Source organism: Coregonus clupeaformis, chromosome 1, assembly GCF_020615455.1.
Source record: "Coregonus clupeaformis isolate EN_2021a chromosome 1, ASM2061545v1, whole genome shotgun sequence".
Lineage (NCBI taxonomy): Eukaryota > Metazoa > Chordata > Actinopteri > Salmoniformes > Salmonidae > Coregonus > Coregonus clupeaformis.
Window position 1 is genome coordinate 77,624,451 of NC_059192.1, and position 19,982 is coordinate 77,644,432.

General features: G+C 40.9%; 1 protein-coding gene across 4 annotated transcripts in view; it reads left to right on the forward strand.

The window, feature by feature from the left end:
• The first annotated feature begins 2,902 nt into the window (after positions 1–2,902).
• LOC121576101 (histone acetyltransferase KAT6B) overlaps positions 2,903–19,982 on the forward strand; it is a 54,957-nt gene continuing 37,877 nt past the window's right edge. For 2 of the 4 annotated variants that reach the window (XM_041889370.2, XM_041889372.2), the window contains exons 1-2: positions 2,903–3,141; positions 5,482–6,407. In XM_041889370.2, coding sequence (XP_041745304.2) covers positions 5,751–6,407 — 657 coding nt within the window. In that variant the 5' untranslated portion in view covers positions 2,903–3,141; positions 5,482–5,750. Of the gene's footprint in view, positions 3,142–4,457; positions 4,529–5,481; positions 6,408–19,982 lie in introns of those variants that run through there. The other 2 variants (XM_041889373.2, XM_041889371.2) reach the window with 2 other exon arrangements.

Sequence of the window (19,982 nt, forward strand, 5' to 3'; positions counted from 1 at the left end):
GCCCCAGACTGTCCCTTCCTCCCTCCAGGCATGGGGGGCCACAAGTAGTGGATAATGGGGATTGAGAGAAATTGGGTTAAGTGCCAAATGGCACCTTATTCCCTAGATTATGTACTACTTTTGACAAGAGACCATTTTTCTTAAACAACTGTATCCATTTATTTTTGCCTCCCTAATAAGGTTCTGGTCAAAAGTAGTGCACTATATAGGGAATAGCTTCTGAGCCAGTACTACACTGCTCCTTTAACAGGAGTAGATACAAACTGTAGCCTATAACCTACACTATTATCATAGACTGAGGTCAAAATTCGCCTATGGCCCATATAACTGTGAAACTGAAAAACTGAAATACAAAAACACATTATGCAATATCCCATTATCATATTGTGTATAAATAATACTACAGAACGCAACCTGTTTGCATATATTTTTCCTTTAATTTATAGGCTCATTAAATGTGAAGAGTGATCCTATTCAAACACCTCTTATGCAAAGGGCTGTAGATCCATTTAATGATGCTGGGTTTATGCGTTTATGCTAATCAGGGGCATCTAGGTGAAAACAGGCTCTAGCCAAAATGTTATTAACAACTTTGAGACACTTTTTTCATCAGCGTTTTAAGGTTTCACACAGATGCGCTTTGAAAAGGACCACGTTTCTGATTGGCAGAGATCACACTCCGTAGCAGCTGCTTCATTTGCTTCTCAACTTGACAGATGGCAAAACACAAACACAAAGAATGCGTGACAAATGGCACCCTATCCTCTATTTCGTGCACTACTGGACAAAGGTAGTGCACTAAATAGAGAATAAGGTGCGATTTTGGACGTAGGCAAAAAGATGGAGCCATGATTAAGTAATGAGAATAAGGAATTCTGCGTAGTTTACCGCGATAAGGAAAACTGTTAACCACAGTTTTCTACCGTGCTTTACTTCATTTTAAAGTGTAAGAACAGTAGTTTAACATTTTACGGATGTGTCATTGTCTCTGTCACAACAACTAACTGGCAAGGTCCCCGGTTTCTCCCTTGGGCTGTGCGATACCCAAGTCTGAATTCTACCGACTTCTAATGTTCTTAATTTGTACATATACAGTGTTAAATTAGATCAGAGTTGCTAGAAGAACATATGGCGTTGGCAAATTTGGACATCATTTTAGAGTTATATTGTCAAAGAAAGAACACAATTCGTATGTCTGGTATTTACCCTCATTCATCACCATCCCTTCTCTGATTGCGTGAAAAGCAAAAGCAGAGTGTGTCTGCATCCTAAGAGCACTATATAGGGAATAGGGTGCAATTTGGGCACTATATAGGGAATAGGGTGCAATTTGGGGGAGACTCTACGGGCCCTGGTCAAAAGTAATGCACTATATAGGAAATAGGGTGCCATTTGGGACAAAACGAATGAGGCCTTGGTCAAAAGTGGTGCCCAACATAGGGAATAGGGTGCCATTTGGGACGCGTTTTGACTGACTGGGGACGTAGCCAGAGCAGACCAGACCAGTGTTTTGCCCCGCAGATGGGCAGCAGTGTTGCTGAACAGCACTGGGGTGGCAGTTGGCAAGGATTGAGAGAGAGAGAGGAGAGATGAGGGGATGGTCAGACTGTGGATGGCACGTGCTCCAAGAGCGTCCCAAATGGCACCCTATATCAGTTTCCCAACTCAAGTCCTCCAGTACCCCCAACAGCACACATTGTAGCCCCAGACAAACTCACCTGATTCAACTCATTGAGGGCTTGATGATTATTTGACAAGTTGAATCAGGTGTGCGTGTCTGGGCTACAACAAAAATGTGTCCTCCATTGTGCCGAGCCTGGTCCTGGGGGCATGGAGGATTTTGGCGTGGTTCGAACGTAGGGTGCGTGGAGGTTCATAGGGGGAGAGAAGGTCTGACAGGTAGGCGGGTCCGATGCCATTTAGGGCATTGTAAACAGGAGGACAATTTTATAGTCAATTACTTGAGGAACAGGTAGCCAATGGAGATCAGCAAGGATGGGGGTGATGTGCGCAGACTTTGTTTGTGCTAGAATCCTTGCGACACTGTTTTAGATGAGCTGTAGTTTATGAATTACATTTGGAGTCAGGCCCCCAGAACTGCGTTCCCATAATACATTCTGTATAAAATAAATGTATGGATTAGTTTTTCTGAGTCAGATGTGGTGAGAGAGGGTCTTATGCGGGAGATGTTATTCAGGTGAAAGAATGACGTTTTACAGACGTGACTAATGTGGGCATTGAAGGAAAGAGCAGTGACGAATTTCACACCCAAATTAGTGTAGGCAGCAGCTGTAACATCTTGAGGTTGTTGATGGATCATTTCCATAATATGATTGAATCATACTGTTGATTAATTGTTGTCCATTTAATAGACTATGATTCTTTGTCCTCTTGTCTGTCTTCCATTAAAACGATATAGGTTTTTATTGTGTTGTGACAAACAGAATCAATATTATTTTTTGTAGGTATCATTATTCATAACGATTTTATGTTATGATCATAATCAAGGACTTGATGTCTTCATTATATTAGGATTGGTTCAATTTGACAATCCCTCTGCAAAAATACCTATCCAGCTGGTTCTATGATCAGAAGATGCTGGGAAACAAGGTGGCCCAATAGGCTGCATATCTAGGAAGTTATTCCAGGATAACGGCAATTAATGCCAATGTCAGTTTGTACACTAGCTATGCAAGTATTATGCCACTCGCAGAATACAGCCCTGGATGTGTTGCAAAAACATGTTTTTTAATCTTCCCATGCACATCCCGGGACATTTTAATGTGAAAAGTGAAAGTGACATTACATTTGCCGCTATGATCATTGTGGAAGCGCTACTGCTACAGGGGCGACGGTCTGCTCCACTTCACTGACTGAAGTAGGGATGTCTACAGTGAAGAAGAAGGGGGAGGGAGGTACCACTTTGTCACAGGCTGCTATGTAGATTAACCTTTCAATTAGTTGTTATCAGGTCCTCTCTGTCTCAGCGCGAGCCTTCAGCGAATCGTTTAGAGATTAAAAATACAAGAAAACCCCCCTATGGATGTGCCGCTGTGAGTGTGATTATTTATATCCGATCGTCGTTTCAGTCATCGTGTTAATGAAGAAGAGGACTGTATCCGATAAAGAAAACTTGAAGAGGTAACTACCAGCAAATATTTACGGTAGCTAACCGATGCCTTTTTCTCTCACTGGTTACATGTTCATCCTTGCATAAAACTTGCGTAATTTATTTTGCCTCCTTGCCCAGCGTCGGAACATTTTGTAAACGATCTGGCCTACATTTCAAGGAGGCTGTATATCACCGACTAATAATGTGTAAACGAGAATGGACCTGCGAGTCGAGTGAGAAATGGATGGATCGTGAAACTGTAGCGATACATTTATTATTGAGGCACGGTGAAGATGCTGCTACTCCGATTACCTGGGTCAACTACTCCGTTTGTAGGATATGTGGAATTTCCCCCCCATGTGTTTATTTTCTAGTCGGAAATGCAGTGCAAGATAATACCGATAATAAGTGTTGTCATGATTTACATGGTAGAATGTTGATGATCGCTGTAGGCTAACGCAGGCAGGCACTCGTGCTATGTAGAGAAATTCTACCGCTTGATGGATAAGAAATCCTGAAGGATTATTTATAGTGTGCCCTATTTATTATGATGTAGCCCACCTATAAACGTTTGGTAACCTACATGAGTTGGTGAAAACTGAAATCAGTGAATTATCGGTGCTTCTGGGAATAGGCTATAGTGGATTTCCATAAGAGTGGAAAATAAAATGAGAACACCAGTTTGTGGGGAAAGAGGTGTCGGGTAGCATGCACAACCTTAGCACGATAATAGCCCATCACCTTCAAACCTTTTTAAAACTTGCTGCTTTAAATCAGCAGTCAAGTCTTCACAGTTTTTTTTTGTGCAAATAAATGATGGATTTCACAAACAACCAATTAAAGTCTAAAATGATCCGAATCATTTTGAAGTGTAACCAATTGTTTCAAGGAGGAGTCGTAGTAAAGGTGGGCTGGCCTTTGACACTGGATATAGTTTAACCAGAAATCATTAATTTAGCCAATGACCTGCAGTAACTTTTATGTTAATGAATGACAATCTAATTGAGATATAAAATTGTCCCTATAGTGCACCGACTTATTCAGTCAAACGATAAGTGCTCAGGGTAAATAAAACATAAATCCATGATAAGAGAAGAGACCTTAAGAGGCGGTTCAATTGAGTGTAGTGACAGATCAAGCAGCCAACACAGTCCCTTCTAAAGTGAGCTCATATATAATGATTGACATGTACTTTATCAAACCAGAAATCGGATCTTCCCTTTACAGCCAATATTAAAATTGCTAGGGAGGGCACATTAGTGTAGGTAAGGTTTAATGAGACTCCATTGGATTGTAATCAGCGTCATGTTGGATTTATGTAAACTACAACATTGTAACAAAATGGCGACTGTTTAGGTCACGTCATTAATGCAGGGCAGCAATGTTATTTTCTACAACTCAACTGATACAAGCAAGGTTAGTTACATATTATCTTCTCGTTCGTAAGCGTCTCATGTTAGTTTGAACATAAATTGCCGTCATAAATTTCCGGTAACCATCCCTCGGCAGCTGTCAAAAAGTGCAACAATATGAATTGATGGTGTGCAACTGACATTCAAGCTTGCGCCGACTGCTAAAATTAACAAATCCTTGTTTATCACTCGTTACGCATCCAAGCTGTCAAACTCGCGTGCAAGAAGTCAAACTCCATTGCCCTTGTTGCTCTACATTGTAGCTGATTAGAAACACAGAGTAGCCTAGTTTAGTCAGCTGGTGATGTTACAATGAAGCATTTAACTATCAACTAAAAATAACACATCACAAGTAATTCTGATAGGTGTTTTAACATATATTTAACAGGTAACATTTAATCTCCCTTGTTGTTATGGCTATAGTCAGTGTGTCATGACAAATTAATCTTAATAATTATTTTACCACAAACTATTGCGTGAGGTTAGGTCAATCGGTGGATTATAGTATCAGACTCAGACTACGGATTAAGTAACATTAGCCTATCCCTAACCTCCGTAGAATCATCTTCAATCCGTCTGAACTGTTTTATAATCCATCTGTTTCTCTTGAGTGTTGTTGACCTTCAATTCATGCTGTCTTGGTCTGCTCTTCAGTAAATGTTATGGTGAGGTCTCAGAATGTAGCCTAGCCTACTAATCCAAAAACACTTAAATTCGTCATGGCCCAATGTGTAAAGTGTATACTAGGCCGATCCCTCACAATTCGCTACCAGTAATCAAATCAATCTAGTTATTGTCTAATGTGACCATGGATTACTAGTACTTTGATACTCAGTAAAGGTGCTGGGTGAAACAAATATGGACATTTTGGCGCTGTTATTGTTAGAGTACAGTATTGCTTTTTTGGTTTGTGATCTTGTTTGACTGTTTATGACTATCTGTATTTTTTATTTTAAGGTATCATTTGGATCTTGAAGGAATCATGTTCCAGGACGGTCGGTAAAGGTCCCAACCTTCAAGGAATTTACTATCTAGCTACTTTCATCTTATTTTGTGAGGTTACATGTGAGCTACTACCTTGGATGAGGATTTACAGCAGGAATGTATTGATGCCGAGGTGGAACATTACTTTTTGACCTTCAATATGTGTTGGATGTATCAAATGTTTCACAACAACAAGGGAGATTCTCTATGGATCACTTTTTCCTGAATCTCATTGTTTAACCATGGTGGAACTTGCCAACCCTCTGTATACGGAGTGGATTCTAGAAGCAATACAGAAAATCAAAAGGCAAAAGCAGAGGCCTTCCGAGGAGCGGATTTGTCATGCGGTGGCTACCTTACACAGATTGGACAAGCGGACCATTCTGGAGCAGTTGGAGTTAAGTGTTCACGATGGTTCCATTCTCAAAGTCACCAATAAGGGGAGTGTGTCATACAAAGACCCCGAGCACCCTGGGAGAGGAGTATCTTCGTCTTCATCAACAACATCATCGCTCAAACCTGTTAGTGAAAACCTCTCTGTCCCATCGTCTAAAGGATCTATATGGAATCCCAGTGACCTTCGCCACGTTGATTGGAATAAAATCCTGAGGAGGGCCATTGAGGGTCTGGATGATACCCACGGTTCCTCTCTGAAGAACATCCAGAGGTACCTAAGGAACCAGGAGGATCTATCACACGTCCTGGACAACCCGGGGTTCCAGCAGAGGTTACGACTAGCCGCCAAACGGGCAGTCAACAACGGCCGGCTGGCGAAGAACGGCCCGCTCTACAGGTTGAACCAGGGGGGTAGTGGAGCGGAGGGGTGGAGCCAGATGTGTCCAGGTGCTTCCCCATTGGCTCTTCAGTGTGTCACTCTTCTTCCACATGAAAGAGACCAGGTACAGTATACTGATACTAGGTTCTGTATCTTTCTCTGTTTAAAGTAGCCTGCTGATAATGCTGTGTATTCCAAGGCTTATTTCACTAGGTACAGTATGCTACTCATAGCCTCTGAATCATTTTCAAGTTATCGCTTATGTTGATAATATATCCCCTTCTTTCACTACAGTTTTTTCTTTTCAGAGACAGTGTTTATTTTAGTCATGGTCCAATCGGCACACCCGCTGGCGAAATACTGTTTCTATCCCTCTGTAGTTTAGTTGGGATAGCATGGTGCTTACTATGCCGAGATAGTGGGTTTGATTCCCGGGAACACCCATACGTGAAAATGTATGCCTGCATAACTCACTTTGGTTAACAGCATCTGCTAAATGGCATATATTATTATATTATCCCTTTAGCCAGCAAAATAAACACTAGATTGTTGTTTGACCAATATGTCTCATTTCGGAATATTCAGGGAGTCTCATTTGGTTTCAGTTAAGGACTTGTGATGCTCTCACTGATCATGCCTAATCTGCTTCAAGCACTGGGTGATGATGCTGCACTTGAGGAATGCAATTGGATGATAGCTGACTGTGTTGTGATGAATAGCGGAACTCTTGTGGGTTTAAATCAAGCTGTTGTGATATATTGCTGCTTGGAAACCCAGCTACTCAGTAGATCTCCTAGCTAGTTAGCCTTACCAATCACTGCACCTGTACACAGCCCATCTGAAATTAGCCCACCCAACTACCTCATCCCTATATTGTTATTTATTTTGCTCTTTTGCACCCCAGTATCTCTATTTGCAGATAATCTCTTGCACATCTAGCATTCCAGTGTTAATACTAATTGTAATTATTTTGCACTATAGCCTATTTATTGCCTTACCTCCATAACTTGCTACATTTGCACACACTGTATATAGATTTTCTGTTGTATTTTTTGACTTGATGTTTTTTTACCCCATATGTAACTCTGTGTTGTTGTTTTTATCGCACTGCTTTGCTTTATCTTGGCCAGGTCGCAGTTGTAAATGAGAACTTGTTCTCAACTGGCTTACCTGGTTAAATAAAGGTGAAATAAATAAATAAAAATAAAATAGTTCAGTGTGTACTTGAGAAAAATACTCAGGAAAATGCTTTGTAACCAATTGGCCATTTTTGCATTTCTATGGCAGAATAAATGGGCTATGTTATTATAGACGGAGAGTAAATAACTTACAGTAGCTTTAAAGTTGTCTTTGAGAACACGTGTGTGTGTGTGTGTGTGTGAATTCTTTAATTTTATGGGTACATCATTTTATACTAATACAATTGCTCAGAGAAAAATATTTTGTTTAACAAGTAATACAAATAATCGAAAAAAGATAGGTGACAAAATTATTAGCGCCCCTGTTTTCAATACTCCAGCACCCTCCCCTTGCTAGGATAACGACGCTGAGCCTTTTTCAAAAATGTTTTATGAGATTGGAAAAAACATTGGGAGGGATCTTAGACCATTCCTCAATGCAGAATCTTTCTAGATCCTTGATATCATTCGGTCTGAGCTTATGGACTGCCCTCTTTAATTTTGTGGTCAGTTAACCATTTCTTGGGGTTATTGTCTTGCTGGAAGATCCAATTGCGGCCAGGTTTCAGGCTCCGGCCAGATACAACCAGGTTTTTGGCTAAAATGTCCTAGTACAGTTGATGATGCCGTTGACCTTAACAAGGACCCCAGGACCAGTGCAAGCAAAATAGCCCCATAACATCAAAGATCCACCACCATATTTACAATACATTTGAGGTTATTTTCCGCATATGCATCCTTCTTTCGACGCCAAACCCACCGCTGGTGTGCATGGCCAAATACCTATTTTTTAGTAACATCTGACCATAGCACCCAGTTCCAATTCAAGTGCCAATGCCTCAGGCGTTTACATTTGTTGGTTGCTCACAATAAATACTTTTTATGGCAACCTTTCCAAAGGTGGCATCTAATTGTAGATTTGGAGACTTGGTTGAACCCAAGATGCGACCAAGTTCTGTAATTCTCCAACTGTGGCCCTTGGACTTTTCTTTGCGTCCCAAATCATCTTCCCACTGAGTGGGGACAAGATACAAATGCACCCCCTACCAGGCAAGTTTACCACTGTTCCAGTGGTTTTAAAGTTGTAATTATTGCCCTAATAGTGGTATTTGGTTTTTCAGATGGTTTTTTTCTACACATTGTCTGCTTTTATGAAAGTTAACAACCATTTGTCTCATGAGTTCTGAGTTCCATGAGTTTTTGCCTTTCCCCATCGTGATGGATGACAAAGGGATTTTAGCCATGGAAGGCCACAATACTGTTCCTTAAACTGAAATTAATTTTAAAAAGTAGAATGTTAATGCAGGTTTTATTTTGTTTAATTTTATTTATAAGAATCTTTAGAGGTGCCAATAATTTTGACGTCTTTTTATATTCTTTTTTGAAACTTGTTAAACAAAATCTTTCTCTGAGCAATTATATTTCTAAGAGGATTTCTTTCAGCAGCTGATTTTATAAGAGGATTTTTTTCAGCAGCTGTGGCAGAGTTAGCGGAGGGGGGCTGAATGGGGTCTAGCAGGGGTCTTCCTGCGGGGGGGAGGAGGTCTTCCTGGGGCATATGTACAGTGCATTCCCTTTTTCAACATTTTGTTACGTTACAGCCTTATTCTGAAATTGATTAAATAAATAAAAATCCTCATCAATCTACACACAATACCCCATAAGGACAAAGGGAAAACAGGTTTTTAGAAATCTTTGCAAATATATAAAAAATTGAAAAACAGAAATATCTTATTTACATAAGTATTCAGACCCTTTGCTATGAGACTTGAAATTGAGCTCCGGTGCATCCTGTTTCTATTGATCATCCTTGAGATGTTTCTACAACTTGATTATAGTCCACCTGTGGTAAATTCTATTGACTGGACATGATTTGGAAAGGCACACGCCTGTCTATATAAGCTCCCACAGTTGACAGTGCATGTCAGAGCAAAAACCAAGCCATGAGGTCAAAGGAATTGTCTGTAGAGCTCCGAGACAGGATTGTGTTGAGGCACAAGATCCTCTGGTCTGATGAAACCAAGATTGAACTCTTTGGCCTGAATGCCAAGCGTCACGTCTGGAGGAATCCTGGCACCATCCCTACGGTGAAGCATGGTGGTGGCAGCGTCATGCTGTGGGGATGTCTTTCAGCGGCAGGGACTGGGAGACTAGTCAGGATCAAGGGAAATATTTAATGGAGCAAAGTACAGAGATCCTTGATGAAAACCTGCTCCAGAGCGCTCAGGACCTCAGACTGGGGCGAAGGTTCACCTTCCAACAGGACAACGACCCTAAGAACACAGCCAAGACAACGCAGGAGTGGCTTCGGGACAAGTCTCTGAATGTCCTTGAGTGGCCCAGCCAGAGCCCAGACTTGAACCAGATCGAACATTACTGGACAGACCTGAAAATAGCTTTGCAGAGACGCTCCCCATCCAACCTGACAGAGCTTGAGAGGATCTGCAGAGAAGAATGGGAGAAACTCCCCAAATACAGGTGTGCCAAGCTTGTAGCATCAAACCCAAGAAGACTTGAGGCTGTAATCGCTGGCAAAGGTGCTTCAACAAAGTACTGAGTAAAGGGACTGAATACTTATCTAAATGTGATATTTCAGTTGTTTATTTTGTATAAATTTGCTTTGCCATTATGGGGTATTGAGAGAGGAAAACCCCCCACAATTGAATCAATTTTAGAATAAGACTAACGTAACAATGTGGAAAAAGTCAAGGGGTCTGAATACTTTCCGAATGCATTTGTGTGTGTGTGTGTGTATGTCAGTGGCGACCACGATTTAGCAGCGGCATTGCGCCTCTGCTAAATGCATATAGGGGAAACACTGTATGACTTAATATAGGGCCATTAAAAAAAACGTCCTGTTAGTCTTCATTGTTTTCTCTTGACTATGATGCTCCTGACTGCATGTGCTGCCATAGAAATGGAATGAATAGAAGAACAGGTGTCCCCATTCAAGTCAGTGATGGCACTATTGGTGGACTGGCGGCCATTGCGAGTGTACCCATAGGAGCAAAGCAGGATGTAAAAGCAGGAAGTGTACCCATAGGAGCAAAGCAGGATGTAAAAGCAGGAAGTGTACCCATAGACTTGCGGCTCCATCACTCAGCAGTAACTCATGCTGCAGGTGAACAATACTGTATTGACAGCAGTTTTGTAGTTGACAAATGAAAATGACTGTACAGTGAAGGGTACTATTACTGTTGCCATAAAACACAGTTTTCCTCCCTTTTGTGTAGAAGGTGAAAATGACAGTCTAGGGCTTTGGGAGTGTAAAGTTGCATTAACATGTTTCCATCAATTTATGGAAGTGATTCATTTATGTTAAATATTTGGTATTTTACTACTTTAAATGGTGTAGGCCTACAGTAGACCGTTCAAGATTGGCATTTTCACTATTGGAGACATTATCTACCCTTCAGTTTCGTTATAAATATCAGGAAATGACACCCTTTACTGTGCAGCCACAAGTTTGTGTTTGCGGTCAGACCAAAGTGAAATAGTTCTGTTTTAAGACACTGTCGTCCTGTAATAAAAAGCTTGTCATTACCAAGAAATCTATCCTCATACTGAATAGGGTGTAGACATTTCTTATAAGTTTGGAGACTTTCCATTGCGCTCAGTTCCTATGCTATTTGGTTATTTTAGTTTACTAAGATCTTTTAGTTTAGTTTACTCAAAAGGATGAGTTCTTTCTGGTCCTTGCAGTTAGCGAGTAACAACGCATAACTAGTGGGTATAGGAAATGAGAGTCTTGGAAAAGAGCAGTCTTGGGTCAAAGTTTATTAGATTCTGAAGTGAGTTTGGCAGCAACAAAGGCAAGGAATGTTTTTTTCTTCTCTCCCCTCACTGTTATGTAACCTGTTCTTCAGCACAGCTCTCTGCCTTGCTTCTAGACCAGCAGCAGTCTTCTAATAGAACCCCACCCCCCTCACGGAACACAACCGTGCCTTTTTAAAGCACTGTAATTTCCTCTAATGTACTTCATTTGGAATCCCCTAGTCAATCAGTAACATCTTTAGCTGTGTGTTCTTTCTAATTTTTTCTATTCTTCTTTTTTAGATGAGCACCACTTTGAGGGTTTTTATATTTCTCTCTGTTTAATCACCAATCAGAGGCTGTTCCCTACTGGAAAAAATATCCAATGGCCAGCCCAGACTTTCATTTATTAGCCACATATGGTTTTTGCTTTATACATTTTTGAAGTACCAGGTAAGTTGTGAAACTTGACTTTATCAACTACAGATACACTGCACTTGTTGTATCATCTTAGGCTAATATTAGGTAAGACAAACGTATTTTCACGATTTCACTAATATCATCAAAATCAATAGCTTAAATCATAACATGTTTTCTGGGCTAATTCAGTGGTTCTTACCTAATTAAGTAGATTCACGTAAGAAAATTGTTTAAATAATCATTTATATTCCTAAACACAAGTTCAAAATTATACTGTTGCTGTTTCCGGTTTTGATTTATAGCCCAGTGTCATAACACTGGTTTTAAATGTCCAAATTTACAATCAAGATGCTGAAGTAGGTTGTGATTTTTTTTAATACTAAAATTGCTCTTTACACATACAGTGCCTTGCAAAAGTATTCATCCCCCTTGGCGTTTTTCCTATTTTGTTGCATTACAACCTGTAATTTAAATGGATTTGTTTTTCATGTAATGGACATACACAAAATAGTCCAAATTAGTGAAGTGAAATGAAAAAAATAACTTGTTTCAAAAGATTCTAACAAATACAGTGGGGAGAACAAGTATTTGATACACTGCCGATTTTGCAGGTTTTCCTACTTACAAAGCATGTAGAGGTCTGTAATGTTTATCATAGGTACACTTCAACTGTGAGAGACGGAATCTAAAACAAAAATCCAGAAAATCACATTGTATGATTTTTAAGTAATTTAATTTTCATTTTATTGTATGACATAAGTATTTGATCACCTAACAACCAGTAAGAATTCCGGCTCTCACAGACCTGTTAGTTTGTCTTTAAGAAGCCCTCCTGTTCTCCACTCATTACCTGTATTAACTGCACCTGTTTGAACTCGTTACCTGTATAAAAGACACCTGTCCACACACTCAATCAAACAGACTCCAAACTTTCCACAATGGCCAAGACCAGAGAGCTGTGTAAGGACATCAGGGATAAAATTGTAGACCTGCACAAGGCTGGGATGGGTTACAGGACAATAGGCAAGCAGCTTGGTGAGAAGGCAACAACTGTTGGCGCAATTATTAGAAAATGGAAGAAGTTCAAGATGACGGTCAATCACCCTCGGTCTGGGGCTCCATGCAAGATCTCACCTCGTGGGGCATCAATGATCATGAGGAAGGTGAGGGATCAGCCCAGAACTACACGGCAGGACCTGGTCAATGACCTGAAGAGAGCTGGGACCACAGTCTCAAAGAAAACCATTAGTAACACACTACGCCGTCATGGATTAAAATCCTACAGCGCACGCAAGGTCCCCCTGCTCAAGCCAGTGCATGTCCAGGCCTGTCTGAAGTTTGCCAAAGACTATCTGGATCATCCAGGTCATGTGGTATGATGAGACAAAAATAGAGCTTTTTGGTCTAAACTCCACTCGCCGTGTTTGGAGGAAGAAGAAGGATGAGTACAACCCCAAGAACACCATCCCAACCATGAAGCATGGAGGTGGAAACATCATTCTTTGGGAATGCTTTTCTGCAAGGGGGAGAAGACGACTACACCGTATTGAGGGGAGGATGGATGGGGCCATGTATCGCGAGATCTTGGCCAACAACCTCCTTCCCTCAGTAAGAGCATTGAAGATGGGTCGTGGCTGGGTCTTCCAGCATGACAACGACCCGAAACACACAGCCAGGGCAAGTAAGGAGTGGCTCCGTAAGAAGCATCTCAAGGTCCTGGAGTGGCCTAGCCAGTCTCCAGACCTGAACCCAATAGAAAATCTTTGGAGGGAGCTGAAAGTCCGTATTGCCCAGCGACTGACCCGAAACCTGAAGGATCTGGAGAAGGTCTGTATGGAGGAGTGGGCCAAAATCCCTGCTGCAGTGTGTGCAAACCTGGTCAAGACCGAACAGGAAACGTATGATCTCTGTAATTGCAAACAAAGGTTTCTGTACCAAATATTAAATTCTGCTTTTCTGATGTATCAAATACTTATGTCATGCAATAAAATGCAAATGAATTACTTAAAAATCATACAATGTGATTTTCTGGATTTTTGATTTTTTAGATTCCGTCTCTCACAGTTGAAGTGTACCTATGATAAAAATTACAGACCTCTACATGCTTTGTAAGTAGGAAAACCTGCAAAATCGGCAGTGTATCAAATACTTGTTCTCCCCACTGTAAATACCGGAAAAGTGGTGCGTGCATATGTATTCACACCCTTTGCTATGGAGCCCTTAAATAAGATCTGGTGCAACCAATTACCTTCACAAGTCACATTATTAGTTAAATAAAGTCCACCTGTGTGCAATCTAAGTGTCACATGATCTGTCACATGATCTCAGTGTATATACACCTGTTCTGAAAGGCCCCAGAGTCTGCAACACCACTAAGCAAGCGTGAAGACCAAGGAGCTCTCCAAACAGATCAGGGACAAAGTTGTGGAGAAGTACAGATCAGGGTTGGGTTATAAAAAATATCAGACACTTTGAACATCCCACGGAGCAACATTCAATCCATTATTAAAAAATTGAAAGAATATGGCACCACAACAAACCTGCCAAGAGAGGGCCGCCCACCAAAACTCTCAGACCAGGCAAGGAGGGCATTAATCAGAGAGGCAACAAAGCGACCAAAGGTAACCCTGAAGGAGCTGCAAAGCTCCACAGCGGAGATTGGAGTATCTGTCCATAGGACCACTTTAAGCCGTATGCTCCACAGAGCTGGGCTTTACAGAAGAGTGGCCAGAAAAAAGCCATTGCTTAAAGAAAAAAATAAGCAAACACGTTTGGTGTTTGCCAAAAGGAATATGGGAGACTCCCCAAACATATGGAAGAAGGTACTCTGGTCAGTAGTCTGGCGCAAACCCAACACCTCTCATCACCCCGAGAACACCATCCCCACAGTGAAGCATGGTGGTGGCAGCAGCATGCTGTGGGGATGTTTTTCATCGGCAGGGACTGGGAAACTGGTCAGAATTGAATACAGGGAAATTATTGAGGGAAACCTGTTTCAGTCTTCCAGAGATTTGAGACTGGGATGGAGGTTCACCTTCCAGCAGGACAATGACCCTAAGCATACTGCTAAAGCAACACTCGAGTGGTTTAAGGGGAAACATTTAAATGTCTTGGAATGGCCTAGTCAAAGCCCAGGGATTAGTTATGCACGCTCAAGTTTTCAGTATTTTTGTCTTATTTGTTGTTTGTTTCACAATAAAAAATATTTTGCATCTTCAAGGTGGTAGGCATGTTGTGTAAATCAAATGATACAACCCCCAAAAAAATTAATTTTAATTCCAGGTTGTAAGGCAACAAAATAGGAAAAATGCCAAGGGGGTGAATACTTTCGCAAGCCACTGTCACACTTGTGTTCAGATTACTTGTATGTTGCTAAATTAGTACCTTTTTATAAACTGCACACGCACAAAAATCTGCTAAGGGTCCACTCGAAGATGGAATTGATTAGCTTGTTCTACTGTAATCAATATTGTGCGCAAATTAATCACTCACATCGATATTGTATGGAAATCAATGGAACTGGGACAATTCGCTGATGCTACATGTGCCATTTGTTCTCTTATAAAAGACAAACCTCCAATAACTTGGATATACTACCTATACCAGTTGATAGACAATGACGTAGTAGCCGTCTATCAACTTATAGCTTGTGAGACAATTATTTACAGTTGGAATCGGAAGTTTACATACACTTAGGTTGGGGTCATTAAAACTCGTTTTTCAACCACTCCACAAATAAACTATAGTTTTGGCAAGTCCCTTAGGACAACTACTTTCTGCATGACACAAGTAATTTTTCCAACAATTGTTTACAGACAGATTATTTATCTTATAATTCACTGTATCACAATTCTAGTGGGTCAGAAGTTTACATACACTAAGTTGACTGTGCCTTTAAACAGCTTGGAAAATTCCAGAAAATGATGTCATGGCTTTAGAAGCTTCTGATAGGCTAATTGACATCATTTGAATCAATTGGAGGTGTACCCGTGGATGTATTTCAAGGCCTACCTTCAAACTCAGTGCCTCTTTGCTTGACATCATGGGAAAATCTAAAGAAATCAGCCAAGACCTCAGAAAAAAAATTGTAGACCTCCACAAGTGTGGTTCATCCTTGGGAGCTATTTCCAAACGCCTGAAGGTACCACATTCATCTGTACAAACAATAAAACGCAAGTATAAACACCATGGGACCACGCAGCCGTCATACCGCTCAGGAAGGAGACGCGTTATGTCTCCTAGAGATTAACGTACTTTGGTGTGAAAAGTGCAAATCAATCCCAGAACAACAGCAAAGGGCCTTGTGAAAAAGCTGGAGGGAACAGGTACAAAAGTATCTATATCCACAGTAAAACAAGTCCTATATCGACATAACCTGAAAGGCCGCTCAGCAAGGAAGAAGCCACTGCTCCAAAACCGCCATAAAAAAAGCCTGACTACGGTTTGCAACTGCACATGGGGACAAAGATCGTACTTTTGGGAGAAATGTCCTCTGGTCTGATGAAACAAAAATAGAACTGTTTGGCCATAATGACCATCGTTATGTTTGGAGGAAAAAGGGGGTGCTTGCAAGCCGAAGAACACCATTCCAATTGTGAAGCACGGGGGTGGCAGCATCATGCTGTGGGGGTGCTTTGCTGCAGGAGGGACTGGTGCACTTCACAAAATAGATGGCATCATGAGGAAGAAAATGATGTGGATATATTGAAGCAACATCTCAAGACATTAGTCAGGAAGTTAAAGCTTGGTTGCAAATGGGTCTTCCAAATGGACAATGCATACCCCAAGCATACTTCCAAAGTTGTGGCAAAATGACTTAAGGACAACAAAGTCAAGTTATTGGAGTGGCCATCACAAAGCCCTGACCTCAATCCTATAGAAAATGTGTGGGCAGAACTGAAAAAGCGTGTGTGAGCAAGGAGGCCTACAAACCTGACTCAGTTACACCAGCTCTGTCAGGAGGAATGGGCCAAAATTAACCCAACTTATTGTGGGAAGCTTGTGGAAGGCTACCTGAAATGTTTGACCCAAGTTAAACAATTTAAAGGCAATGCTACCAAATACTGATTGAGTGTATGTAAACGTCTGACTCACTGGGAATGTGATGAAAGAAATAAAAGCTGAAAAAATCATTCTCGCTACTATTATTCTGACATTTCACATTCTTAAAATAAAGTGGTGATCCTAACTGACCTAAGACAGGGAATTTTTAATGGATTAAATGTCAGGAATTGTGAAAAACTGAGTTTAAATGTATTTGGCTAAGGTGTATGTAAACTTCCGACTTCAACTGTAGGGAGGTGGCCGATACGGAAAAGGAAACCAACACTTTTTTTGGACTGGATAATTCCATCGAATCACCACCTCACATCGGTTTCAAAATGGCGACAGGGATTGGCTTTCATTTGAATTATAGCTTAAGCCTCAAATCCATGAATTAATTTGAGGCCAAAGACGTTTATGGGAGATTCCTTTTTTTCTACTACGGACTTGCGCATATGACAAAAACACAGGTACTAAACGAAAGATATTGATCTGTTTTAAGCAATCGATTTTGTGAGATCATGATGACTAGGCCTATAAACTTTAATACTAACATCACTAATCTGAGGTAAAAAGGATGTGTATTTCATTTTCCTGTTATTCTTGTGTGGTGAAAACGTCTGTGTAATGTAGGAATACGTTCTGTCCACTATAGGGAAATTAGTATAAAATTAAATAATTTGTCACTGATTCTTACAACAATGACATCTATTTCTCACTACTTTGACCATGGAGAGAGTTAAAAAATGCTCCTAAAGACAATTTAACCAGGCGCTCTAGACTAGATCTTCCATAGTGACTGTGCAGCAGCCTGAACCTTTGCTGTCTCTACTCATATGCTCAGGCTACTGATGTGATGTTCTAAAAAGCTAATCCTATCTCTAGCTTATTGGAACAATGCCTTCTTTTTCATGCAGTCCATGCATATGGCTGTGATGGTCATGGAATTTTGGATGACGGTAATTGGCCAGGCAATTGTCCACAGTCATCGTAATATCAGTTCGAATAGCAAAACAAAACACACATTTTCTCCTCCTCCACTCCTGACTGCATGTGCTGCCATATAAATTGAATGAATAGAACAGGGGTCCCCATTCAAGTCAGTGATGGCACAATTGGTGGACTGGCGGCCATTGCGAGTGTACCCATATGAGCAAAGCAGGACGTAAAAGCAGGAAGTGTACCCATCAATGTGCCATGATTTGTTGATTCAACTCAACCGACATTACAAAAAATACAGTCCATTGCATGAGCCATATCAGTTAACATCGTTTGAATGAACATTCTACATTACCATGGAAATTATTGCATCACAATACCAGGAAGCCATTGTGAGTGTACCCATGAGTTTACCAGTCAAATTGCCAGTGTTAGAGGTTCCATGCCCATTCTATTTCTATGTGTGCTGCTGCTGCATTGCGGGGGCGTTGCCTCGCAACCGAAGACTTGTTTGCTACAACAACATGCTTGTTTCAGTAAGGAGCAACAAAGTTCCATCACGTCGTTAAGAGTCCATGTTGCCGCAGAAACGGACTCAACCGCACGAATGCCCGGCTGTCCCGTCTTCAGTCAGCAGTTTGTTCCACCAAAAAATGTAATAAAAATACATTACAAAAAAATGTATGACGGTTATTTTATTTTCATGACAGTCTTCATAACTTCCGGTTATACAGTAATTGTGCCAGCCCTAGTCCCACAGACCAATTACATGGTTATCACAATGATAAGCTGGGCCCTTGTAGCCATTTCACTATAGCATCCCTGCAGATTAAGATTTGTTCCAAACACCTAGGCCTTTCACATCCAGTTAAATCTTAATTTGGGTGATACAAAGTAGCCTAGGTTTGTGATTTGATTGTGATCAAGTACAAAAAGTGCATCCTATTTAGATATTTAGCCTACTAGAGAAAGACGGCTCTGCTGATTTAGAAGTAGTTTGAACACAGTTGTTCCAAACACCTAGTGCCTTTCACATAAAGTTTAATCATAATTTGTAGATTAGGTGGATACAGCAGTTTTGTGATGGAATATATTGTGATCAAGTGCAAAAGTACCAGGCTAGATAGGCCTACGTATTAGAGACAGACGGCTCTGCTATTTAGAAGTTTAAAGGACAGAGATATATTTTTTAAATCCTGTTTGATAGAGCTACTTCCTGTTTCTACTTTCTGTGACCCATTTAATGATCACAATGACATAATGCCGCATCTAGCCAAGGTTGTGGGTTCAATTCCTGTCGGGATTGATACGCCTACTAAATATGTATGCACTCCATGTACTGTACTCTTTAGTCATTTTGGATAAAAGCATCTGCCAAGTAAATTGTACGTTGTTGAAGAGATGATGAAAGTGAGGTATAGCCTATCTTACAAAAATGAATCCTCAATGTAGCGTTCATTCAAGAGTTGTTGTCTTTACATAGACAGAGGCAAGCTGATTCCACCGGTAGCGCAGCCACTCTTGACCTGGAAGGTTTTGGAAATGGAGTAATCATTGATGTATCTGTAAACTGCTTTGTCTCATCATATTATTAAATTGATAGGCTATAACACCAGTCAGGAACAATGACCAAATCCCGCAGATGTATCCTATTCCTGTTTTACTTCTCCACTTCCTGTATTTTGAAATGGCAGCAGGTAGCCTAGCGGTTAAGCGCGTTGGGCCACTAACTGAAAGGTCGCTTGTTTTGAATCCCCAAGCTGACTCGGTAAAAAATCTGTTGATGTCCCCTGGTGCAAGGCACTTAACCCTAATATCTCCTGTAATTTGCTCTGGATAAGACCGTCTGCTAAATGACTAAAATGTAAAGAAAGTTAATGTGACTGTTTGGTTGACATGTAATGCTAGTCCTAAAATCTCCCTGGGGCACGTTCAGTAACTGTGCAGTTAGAAATGTCATGAATAGAGCTGACATGATTCCTTATCCTACATGTCAGAGAGGCATGATTATTCCACGTACTAGGTATTTCTTTCTCAAGGTAACGTAACATCGGACCCTTCTGAACACCCAGATTGCATCTGCAGGTCACGTCAGGGCCGATGGATATTGTGTTAAAACGGCCTGTGTTGAGGTCATGATTATCTGCCTGCCTCAGTAGAAACTAATTACGGGCATCTCCCCAGAGTCCACTTCCTTCCCAAAGCCTCCGCAGTCAGTTGATGAGTCGTTTGTGTGTAAAGTGATGATGAGGTTTGTTATTTATGGTCACAACCTGTGAGTGTTATTTTCCCTTAAGAACCTCCTTCCTCTCAGAGGAGGCTCTTTGTGTGATGCTGCATTATGCTGCCTGAGTAGTGTGTGTGAT